General features: G+C 55.0%; 3 protein-coding genes across 3 annotated transcripts; 2 read left to right on the plus strand and 1 right to left on the minus strand.

Annotated features, from left to right (window-relative positions):
• Positions 1 to 2691: 2691 nt before the first annotated feature.
• On the plus strand, positions 2692 to 5482 carry B0I36DRAFT_356177 (uncharacterized protein; the record flags this gene model as incomplete). Its single annotated transcript, XM_046157553.1, has 10 exons — positions 2692 to 2791; positions 2929 to 2994; positions 3194 to 3297; positions 3382 to 3392; positions 3467 to 3591; positions 3745 to 3790; positions 3892 to 3989; positions 4131 to 4451; positions 5097 to 5176; positions 5198 to 5482. 10 exons carry the CDS (start codon positions 2692 to 2694, stop codon positions 5480 to 5482), a joined length of 1236 nt encoding a protein of 411 aa, XP_046004455.1.
• Positions 5483 to 6512: 1030 nt separating this feature from the next.
• Positions 6513 to 8646, plus strand: B0I36DRAFT_436749 (uncharacterized protein; the record flags this gene model as incomplete). Its single annotated transcript, XM_046162850.1, has 4 exons — positions 6513 to 6584; positions 6905 to 6965; positions 7115 to 7237; positions 7909 to 8646. The coding sequence occupies 4 exons, from the start codon at positions 6513 to 6515 to the stop codon at positions 8301 to 8303; spliced, it is 651 nt and encodes a 216-aa protein (XP_046004456.1). The 3' UTR covers positions 8304 to 8646.
• A 298-nt stretch (positions 8647 to 8944) lies between these two features.
• B0I36DRAFT_389672 (uncharacterized protein) lies at positions 8945 to 10496 on the minus strand. The gene is made up of 2 exons (XM_046161351.1): positions 10211 to 10496; positions 8945 to 10122 (listed from the first exon to the last, which is right to left on the minus strand). Exons 1-2 carry the CDS (start codon positions 10395 to 10397, stop codon positions 9386 to 9388), a joined length of 924 nt encoding a protein of 307 aa, XP_046004457.1. The 5' UTR covers positions 10398 to 10496; the 3' UTR covers positions 8945 to 9385.
• Positions 10497 to 10925: the final 429 nt, after the last annotated feature.

The following is a 10925-nucleotide window of genomic DNA, read 5'->3' on the forward strand; positions in this document are numbered from 1 at the left end:
GCGCTTTTGACATTCCATAATCGGTTTCAGCCTGACAAAATCCGTTCAACGCTGCCATACTCAGGGAGCCAAACCGCCAGACGACCGGCAACCTTGAGTCCTTGAGGCTCGCCATCAGCTCTCGAGGTGCCCCCAGCTCTCGTGATCTTTCATCCCAAGGCCCCCTTAAAGACCTTCGACCCTTCTCCGGGACGCTCAGGTCGATCCAGCAAGCGTCAACCCCACGAGGGGATATCTCACGTAGGGCAGAACCAGCCGGAACTGGCACGACCCACATACACCGACAGCATCGAACAGCCTCCCCACTGAAGCCCGACTGAGTACGTAACCGTGGCTCCGGGACAAGGCGCTCTGGCCGTGCCCACTCGAGCCAATACAGGTCTGCCCAGCGAAGCGGTCGATAGAGCAAGCTGGTTTCCTGGGCGTCCCTGACACAGCAGGTCGTTCATAAGCCACTTCAGGATGGACCAAGATGAAATAATGCCGTTTCATGAATTGTACCAGCTACCAACAGCGTGGCGTGGTTGCAAGTATGAGGACTACTAGATAGAGTTTGTATTCTCATTGATTCACGGCCCAGCTGGCATGCTCAAGTCTCAACACTCTTGCTTTGCACGCCCACGACTTAAGCGGTGTTATTCAAACTCGTGCGGCGAGCGCGGTTGGCGGCTTTCAGCTTTCCTAGCGCCGTCCGTCGTCGGACCTGCCGACTGCACACAGCTCAACAGACATATCGACGTCTGACTGGCAAGGCTCGGCAGATAGCGGCATTGCTGGCACAGACAATCGTCCTAATCACAAGCTCTTGACAATTCGCTCTTGTGCGAACGGTCGCGAGACGCCTCAGGCGCTCTCTGAGGGCAAGACTCTGGGGTCCATCTTCCTGAACCGGATCTGCCCGGATGCTAGAATCCATGTATCCTGACGGCGATTGACGAGGTCCAGCGCATATGGTAGTGCGCCAGCAATACCAACGCCTTCGCCCCGAGGGAAACGTTCTTGGCCTGTTGTGACCTGAGATCATACCATACAGTACCTGCGCCTTCCATCATAACAGATTGCTGGCGTACGTTCCGTGCTGACAATGATGTGATCTGCTCCCGGGCCTGCAACAAGGGGAGTTAGCTTGCCGACAAAGCAAGAGATGTTTCAAATCGTTCGCACCATGTGACGTTCATCGCATGCCGGTGAAGTGACACGGACGAATTGCGCAAGTACTGTTCGAAGTAGCATCCTGGGAATCCACGTCTTGGTCGTTATACGTCGATTCTTGCGCGTACTACTTATCGATCGCGTTACAGCCTGAGGTAATTTGACGGTTGCGGATAATCCACAGGGTGCGGAAGATTATGGTTACTGCTCGTCTCACCGGCACCGTAGGTCGTCTCGCCCACAGGCTACTGAGGACAGCGACATGCCATGCTCACATACCTCGTGTCAGAATCGCCAAGAAGGCGTGGGCGGGAGGGTGAGCAGATGAGCCGATGAGCCGATACTACGATCCTCAAAAAAGCCACAGAGCCTACGTGACAAGTAGTGTAATACACGTACTGGTCTGTTCTTTCAGCTGGATCATTATTGCGCGCGGCTGCCAACCTGTGCAGCCTCGGCTTGCCTGCAGGTCCTCGTCGATATGACCCCAAAATTCAAGGCCATCGTATCCATCTGCCAAGCTCCGTCAGATGCACAGAAGGCTGCATTCCTGAGCTCGACCATCTTTCCTAGGACACGAGACAGCCGGCTCTCCAAAGTGTCAGTTCGACATGTGGGGCTTCCGTCCTCGGCCTTGCTAGAGGTCTTCGTCACCTTCGATCAATGCACATATCTGTATTTATCTGCTCGGCTCACCGACCACCACTGTGGCCACATTCTCCTTTCGGCCTATCCACGGTACAACCTGGCGAGCTGCCACAGCAGGACCAACACGCCGTCCCAGCGAAGAACCAACACGAGGGCGTCAGCATCGAAGTCGTCCCGAACCATTGTGAATCATGCTTGCATGTCTGCGAGGTCTAAGGTAGTGTATGGAAATGGGCGCGAAGGCACCCCTACACAATGGCCCCACCCTCCGAGGCGTACCATGTAACCAGGACCGAGGGTCCGAAGACGCCCCATCCAAGAACGCAACGACCGGCAGACCACTCCCAATGGCGTGCGAGAGCTGCCTCGAAGGCTCAGTCCAAGTCTGGATTTTGAGGCAATACAGCAATTCTCATGGACGCTGCAAACACGTGTCGCCGAAGTCGACGTCACAACTCCGCATTTCTCTGGTATATGCGACTGAGTCGAATCAGTCGGAGGCGATCTCTCCGTTGTAGATGGCGTAGAGGAGGAGTCATTCGGAGGAGACCGGACGTCGGAAGGCTGAAGCGGTCGCATCGCACACGGTGTTCTCGAGGCAGTATGAGTGGCCATCAATGTTAATCGTCAGGTGTCAAAGGTGAGTAGCTGTCAATGGCAAGGGCGCAACGGCAGCCTGCTACCTTGGCGCGTTTGCGTTTGATCCAGCCTCAGCGAGCGAGGCCGAGTGCCTTACAAGTGTAACCGGTCAAGTGACGAAAATAGTTGTTCAAAATATCGGCTGATGTCATGCTCTGATGTTTGAGGTCATCATGTCAGCCAGTTGTATCTCAAGCACAAAACGCTATCCAACCGCTACCAGCCCAGCTCTTGAGGTGCTTGATGGACGCCATGGCCTCTGTTGACATGGCTCGCCAGTCAGAAGCTGAGTGTCTGACGAGCCTGTTGAATGGAAGCGGCCCCGTTGGTGGCCCTCTTTTGAAGTCGACAGGTGTGGGGAGCTCCGAATATGCTTGAGAACGTGTATTGCGCCACGAATGCCAAGATGCGTGTTTTCAGGGGCGTTTTTCGTGCTTCTTCTTATGGACCTGTCAGGATTGTCAGCCGCCACGAAAATGGTCTTGGTAGGGTTGAAATATTACCGTCAGATTGCTACGCTGCCTGAACTTCTTCCCACAATCAGGACATTCCTAGGTAAGGTTGTCAACGAAGCTCCGCTGGGACAGCGTGATAGTGAGAGTGGAAACCCACATAAGGCTTCTCCCCGGTGTGCGTTCTTTTATGGCGCTGTCAAGATTGTCAGCCGCCACGAAAATAGTCTTGGCAGGGTTGGGATATTACCGTCCGATCGGCAGGCTGGATGAACTTCTTCTCACAATAAGGACATTTCTAGGTAAAGTTGTCAACGAAGCTCCGCTGGGACAGCGTGATAGTGGGAGTGGAAACCCACATAAGGCTTCACCCCAGTGTGAATTCTTTCATGGCGCTGTCAAGATTGTCAGCCGCCACGAAAATAGTCTTGGCAGGGTTGGGATATTACCTTCAGATAGCCAGGCTCTGCGAACTTCTTATGACATGTAGAACATTCCTAGGTAAAGTTGTTAACGAAGCTCCGCTGGGACAGCGTGATAGTGGGAGTGGAAACCCACATAAGGCTTCTGCGTAGTGTGCGTTCTTTCATGGGCCTGTCAAGATTGTCAGCCGCCACGAAAATAGTCTTGGTAGGGTTGAAATATTACCTCCAGTTTGCTACACTGCGTGAACGTCTTACCGCAATAACGACATTTCTAGGTAAAGTTGTCAACGAAGCTCCGCTGGGACAGCGTGATAGTGGGAGTGGAAACCCACATTAGGCTTCACCCCAGTGTGAATTCTTTTATGGGTCTGTCAAGATTGTCAGCCGCCACGAAAATGGTCTTGGTAGGGTTGAAATATTACCGTTAGGTTGCTACGATCCGCGAACTTCTTCCTACAATCAGGACATTCCTAGGTAAGGTTGTCAACGAAGCTCCGCTGGGACAGCGTGATAGTGGGAGTGGAAACCCACATAAGGCTTCTCCCCGGTGTGAGTTCTTTCATGGCGCTGTCAAGATTGTCAGCCGCCACGAAAACAGTCTCGGTAGAGTTGGGATATTACCTTCAGGTCGTCAGATCTCGCGAACGTCTTACCACAATAAGGACATTCCTAGGTAAAGTTGTCAACGAAGCTCCGCTGGGACGTACGACAATGAGAACGAAAACTCACATGACATCCCCTGTGGGTCAGTCCAGAGGCCTGTGATGCGTGTCCTATGGCCGCATTCTCTGGTGTGGACTCTGCTCGTTTTTAGTCTCTGACGTTCGCCTCGGTATGCGGGCATGCCACAGTCTCCTGTTCCTTCGACAAGACCGAGACTCCAGAGGCCTGGGCCCTCTTTTGCACTTACCTTCATGGCTGCTGTTTGGTGCAGATACGAATTTCGTATTCGGTCTTTGCGCACCACCGACCACTTCTGCCAATGTGGTGTTCTGGTCTGTTGGAATGACACGCCATTCTGAGTTGATATTTGGCTTTCTGCGACTAGCATCGGGTATAATTGCCACAAGCTCGTTCCGGAACACTGCCACAAACCCCTCCCGGACCACCACCCTCGACAATATACTTTCGCGAAGTAAGTCCCACCTTTGGACATCCGTATAGGTGTTGGAGAATTCCCTGCTTTGGGCTGCTGTCATGCTGCGTGCGACTAAATGCTAGGCAGTCTGGGTCAGCGTGGAAGCGGAACCATTGATACTAAAGCTTACAATTTGATGAGATGCTTTCGAGGGGATTCTTGTCGAAGGGGATGGCTGAGCCAATGCACGCGACGCGTTCACACATCTACAGTTGTGCACGGGCCGTTGCCAGGATCCCTCAGCAGCATCCCGGCCAACCGCTTCTTGACGCAGTCTGGTGGGCAGTGGTGACTGCAACAGTACGCACAGCAACAACGCATGGCACACCAGGCTTGCGGTGTCGCTGCCTGCGTCACGACTGAGGCTGAACATCAGCACCTTTATTCGAGCTCCAGTACTTTCTCCCCAAATCCGACCTTCCCGGAGCACAACGGCCGTCTCTGGGACATCCGCACGTCACAACCATCAACTTTGGCGCCCATATTGAATGGTCCGGCTGCTCAAGTAATCCCGAACCTCTGTCACCCTGGATGGAGTCTCGGATCGCTCCTTCAATTGGAGCACAGGCGTAGAGCGTATGTGGTTTACGGGGAGTTGTCACGCTGTGCAAGCAGGGCTGCTGCTCTACTCACGGTTGAGAGGGCGGTCCTGGCATCGACCAGCGATGCGCGACAGTTCGCCACTCGCAGGCTGGATTCGGCTAGAAGAGCCTGAGGAAAAGGTAGTCTCACGTTGTGGCTAGTGGTGGCAGGCGCCATCGATCATCGCGCCTCATGACCCTCAACCTTTACCATTCCGGCAATCTCGCCATGGCGTAGCTGCGGCTGGGCTATCGCTCGTTGCCTTTCGCATCAGCGACGAAAGAACGGGCATCAACGACTGGTACCTGTCCGTTCCTGATGGCTTCCATCCCGCTCATCATGCCGTTCGCAAAGGAAGATCGAGCGACTCATCTGGTGTGTCTGGTGGTTCTGGAGGTGGTGTGCCGTTCAAAGTGCGCAGCGCATCTCAAGATGCACCAGCATAGGTGTGGTGATGCGTGCTGGCAGCTTTTGGTGCGGCCTTCTCCCCCCTAAGCTTACGTGCGTTGTCCACTAATTACAACCACCGATCAATGTTCCCTGCAGCCCCGGCAAGAGCCCGCGGGCTGGTTGTGCAGCCATCTATTCCCCATTTCACCTCTCTGTTGTGCCTGCTGATAAAGCGATGCATCGTGGGCAGGTCAGTCCCTGCCCAGTGGGTTGCTCCTGCCCGATTTGGAGCCGTTCTCACTCTCACGCACCCGCATTGTCTGCCATTTGAACATGGCCTGTCAAGTCTCTTTTTCTCGTCTGCCCAGCAGCATCGCCTGGCACCATTTTGGCCAGCTTGACTGAGTATTCTAGTGCAGCGCACAACCATGTACTCGTTTTCCCCTCTTTATGAGGACACTCGAGGACACGCCAACACAGCTCCGCTCTTGGCGGCAAGAACCCGCTTCCGCCTTGTGCGCAGCCGTCGATCAGCGCTCCCGCCGCAGTGTGCACATTGGACAATTGCGCCAATCTTCACCTGGGCGGCTTCTAGCTTGTTCGTTCTGCATCGACCCGAGGGCCTGTAATGGCGCCTGCTGCATAAGCCCCTCACGGAAGCTAGATCGAGAGTCGACATGTAATCAGAAAGGAATGTACAGTACAGAATGCACCCGCTAGCAAAAAGTCGACCGTGACACAAATCATGTGGCCCTGCCGACTTGCGCAAATGGCGAGCCACAAGATCGCCCAGTTTGCAGTCCCAGCTGCAGACGGCACCAAGCGCGGGCCGCACTAATTGACATCTACACCAACCAGGAACACCCCCTGAGACCACTCGCACCTCCTGGACAAGCGTTACAGCCGCTGTACAGAATCAACTGCCTTCTCTGGTGGCACGGTGGAGAAATGTATTCGGCCTAGCAAGTGGATGCCGTTCTCCCCTGCGAGAGTCCGGAGTGGAGAAGCAACAAGGAAAGCAATACCTCGAAACGTGATAAGGCGCGTGTCCCTGTTCTGAGTGCTTGGTAGCGACTCTCAGCATGAATGGCATCTCCAGGAGCTGAAAGCTCTGTAGGCGCTGGATCCGGGAGACGAGATGAGTGCACCGATCGTCTTGTAAGTCTCACGCTCGCTGCTGATGTGCTCGACAGAGACTGCCGTCTGGATGGCCCATCTATCCGTCCGCAAAAAGGACGCCGACACCCTCCGAGTCGATAAACTCTGGCGGTGCTTTCGTTCACCGAGAGGGACACCGCTGGGAAGACAGCCTCAGGGGCTAACCCCGGCAGAAGCATCGTCACCAGCAAGTTGTCCTTGGCGCATGGATGCCTCGTCCAGTCGCTAGCCGTCGCAGAATGCGGAGGTGCACCGTCCGCGGGCAGCCTGCGCGACGCGATCGCGTGTAGCGGACACCAGGTGCTTGAAGACAATTACAGACTCAAGTGGGCATGATCCCAACACGGCCGGTTTTGCTCGTGGACTCCATGGACACACCAGGTGTGGACTGACCTCAGCAGTGCTAAAGGCATCGATTGATGTGCTCTTGTTTGCTCCCGCCGTTCGTCTGTGTGGCCCGCGCTTGGCTTCAACGTGATTCCCTCGTGGCTTTCATGAGTACTGTTCGAGATGCAATGGGCTCTGCCCAGAGGTTGTTAGCTTCTGGTCGGAAGGCGATGCCGCTGAGGACTGGTTCGCATCGATAAGATACGTAGAGATATTTCCTGGTGTGGTCGTGCTTTGTCGACGAGAAGTGCGTCATGAATTGATACGTGAGGTCCAGTGATCCGTCTCTGCAAAAGTCAAAGGAGCCACAGACAACGAGAAGCACCCAACGAGCTTTAAGAATGAGCAGGCAATCACAGATCATACTCGTGACCGACCCTCAAACACACCCCACGCACTGCGCTTTACATGCAGAACATCCCTAAGCTGCTCCGGGTTTCCGTCAACCCTTCCGCGCAGTTGAACTCAGCGAGGTTGCAGGAGGCAAAGCCAGTCATATAAGCACGTCCTGCGAGCGGTAGGCCAGGCTGCCCTTTCACTATTGTCATTGCGATCGCTTGAATATACATTCTCATTGAAAACCAGTGTGGTCAAAGGCAATACTGTCAATGCTTCTGGGGACAGCATCAGATAGACTCCTTTCTCAGAACGACAGGGCCCGAGCTAGACATTGACGAGTCCACCAAACCAACGTCCCGTTCTCAACTACTTTTTGGCAAGCCCCTTCACCCAGGTTGAAGGAACGGGCTGCTTCCCCTGCTCCAGACTCTCTACAGAACAACAGGGAGAGGTTAGTAGAGGCCAGCTTCGCCTGCGCCGAGCGTCACAGCTACCGAAAGAAGATCCTCAGCCACTGACCTCGCTACAGCTTCGCCGGGTGCAGATTCAGCCTGTCCATATTGCAATCTCGGTCCATATATTGACAAATCCCTGACAGGCCTTGGCGCTTATCGCTCCAGGCAAGGACCTCGGAAACGGGGCCAAACACCAGGTCAATACGAGATCCAATCCGCACTCACCCTCTTGTCAGAATCCTCCAATGGCTTGCAATCGGGACCGGTGGGCCTCCACGCAGTCGACGAAAAGCTCGGATTAGCTGGGCGAAGGGCACCTCGAAGTTGTGGCCAACATCCTTGGCGCCCTCTCAACGGCCGTGACCCCACCGAAGACGATGATGTCGGCAGACCAGGCTTTCCTGCCGCCCGGGAGCGGAGCTGTGTTGTTGGCGTGTCCTCGAGTGTCTTCAGAGCTGCTGCAGATTTTGATCATCCGGTCCTAGCAGATGCGGAGACCATTGGCGCCGCCGCGCTTGTTCGAGCCGTGGGAGGTTGACGCCGAGACGAAAGCGTCAAGACGAGCTGCGGGGGGGCGCGAACCGCGCAGAGAATCTTGTCCTTGAGGGCGGGGATATCGGACCATTCTGCGACAGCGTGTCCGACCGCTAGTATGGGTTTTGCCGAAGTAGATCCTCCTTGGGCTCTCGGGGCCTCAGCAGCGCGCCTTGGATTCGACATCGTGGGATGAGGTTGAACGAAGGCGCCCGCACAGACGTCAGCGACCTGGTTCGAGTCCTCGAAGCGGTGCAAGATTCGGGACCGCAGACTGAAACCGGTGGTTAGCATGCATACAGAAATTCGCCGAGAGTTCGCAAAGATCATGACGTGCAAGGCCTCGCGATGACCCAGGGTAACCTTGGACGAGTAGCCCACACAGGATGGCTCATGCAAGAGCCAGGACAAGACGAAGCGGACTAGAGTCCATCAGTGAACAAAAGAAGACGGTGCGCTTGTCCATGAGCTTGTAGACATAAAATTGCCTCGCAGGATGTCCGGCAAAGTCGTTTGGGTCTTGTCCTGGCTGTGCAGCACGTATGCGGACACCGAGTCACAACGGGCTGATCCTCATGATGAGGCGGGACGCCCAACAAAACCATGAAAGATTTTCAAGCACATGCGAGAGGCTTGCGAACCAAAGGCTATGACCGCGAGGGGCTTCTCTTGAGGATATAATCGAATCTCTCATTGGATGGAACAGATCAATCTCAGCAGATGCAGAAGTCGAAGGTTTGAACAATTCTCCCGACAGGCAAGACCAGCGATCGGCGACCAGTCCAGCGCGCCAGCTGGACACGGGTCTCTTCAGACTCGCGCCCATCGTTGGACGTGCAGTTTTGTCTCTCCCTGCGCTTTGAGACTCTTTCCAACGCCCAAGATGCCCATCTCCCTGGAATCCGATCTGCTACTTGATGCGACCAGGCGAGGAATAGCTTCGGTGCCTCTCCTGGACTATCGCATCTTTCGATTGAGTTCCGAACCGTTTCTTGCAACCCCGTTTTCGACACATGTGCCGAGAAGGATAAAAGACCCTCCGTAGCGGTCACTTTCTCTGCACGCTTCGCCCTTGAAACGGCAGCCCTAACGTGAGTTGCCTGGCTTCGGGACAGACGGCGAGCGCGGGACTTCCGACGCGTCTAGCTCGTACGTATCTGTCGCAGAGGGTGAACTGCCATGGCTGTGGTGATGGCCCTCTACCTCCACAAGATGCTTTCCGTCCAGCTCTTGTCGCTGTTCCTCAGCTGGCGAGCCAAGTTCAGCCTTCTCGAATCTTGTTTGCTCGCTTGTGCTCGGGTGGCTTGTAGGGGGCGATGCCTCTCGTCCTCGTCGTCGCCACAACCACCAGCCTACAAAGAGGAGCATGCACGCGAGGATGGGCAGCGCGATTCCAACAGCGAGACGGCCAGCGAAGCTCAGAGTGCCGGCATCAGGCGAAGATTGGCTGGATATGTCGCCTTCTTCCGGTGTGCTCGTAGCACTCGATGCCAGGCTTACATTGCTCGTACTGCTGCTCGCCACGGTGGTCGACATGTCGGTTGGCAGAGGTGCAGCCACAGCCTGCTTCCGTATGATGAAGTCTTGGCTTTTCAGGCCACCAGGTGAGCTGAATGTACCGTTGTCCGATGTGAGGTCCCATTTTGAAGAAACATAAAAGGTCGCAAAGGACCTGTCACCGTCGATCAAGTCTGATGGAATTTGCCAAATGTAATATACAGCGGTCAAGCAGGTCTTGTCGATCGGCGCCCAGACAGGTGACGTCAAGTTTTGAGTAGAAGGCAGTCCAAAGGGCGTAGAGGGATCCCAAGGAATGGTGGAGTCTGCCATCGAATTAGCAAGGGATATTTGCCGATAGATGTGAACCATCCAGGTCAGCACTACCGATAGATGATGATTGATGAGACGCACTGAGAATAGGGACCTGGACATCTTCCGCGTCGTCTCTTTTCTGCACAAGGATAAATTGAAACCCCAGTGCTGTCAGGGTCGGGAAACGATTGAATACATGCGTGAGGTTCAGTGTCTCCCCGGTGGCGGCCTGGGTAGTCGTGTTTGGCGATTGCCATGTTGAATGGCCGGCGCAAGAGGAAGACATGGTCGCACTGTAGGGTAAGCAATTGTCGCGTGTCGCGTGTCGAATTGGTCGAGGCGGGGGAATAAGCGCAGGATATTTGGCAGGTGGCCAGAGTCGGGGAAGAGGTTGTTATTCAGAACACGGAGAGGTACCTGGACAACCGCAGGCTCTCACAACGATGAATGTCCGTGCGGAACTCCAGATCAACATCCGTGCATGCCGCCTCGTCTCAAATGGTGGTCGTCGTGCAATCTGAAATTGCACACGGAGCATGGGTTACATGCAGGAGCCATTTCGCGCTGCTGCTCCGACAGGCATAATGTCGCCAGCTGTGGACTCTCACCCCTGCTTCATGCAGTTGGTTCTCGACCCCTGCATCCTCCAAAACGCCAAGACAGGCTTCTCTTGAACGGTGATTGAGAGCGCTGCAGATAAGCAGGGGCCATAATCCAACCCTGTCGGTCTCCCCGGAATGCGACGAGGAAGGTCGACGAAATCTCGCGGCGGGTGGATGCTCAGAAGCCCGGGATACAGGGGTGGGGTAATTGA

The sequence above is a fragment of the Microdochium trichocladiopsis genome, assembly GCF_020744255.1.
Source record: "Microdochium trichocladiopsis strain MPI-CAGE-CH-0230 chromosome Unknown B0I36scaffold_15, whole genome shotgun sequence".
In the NCBI taxonomy this organism is placed as follows: Eukaryota; Fungi; Ascomycota; class Sordariomycetes; order Xylariales; family Microdochiaceae; genus Microdochium; species Microdochium trichocladiopsis.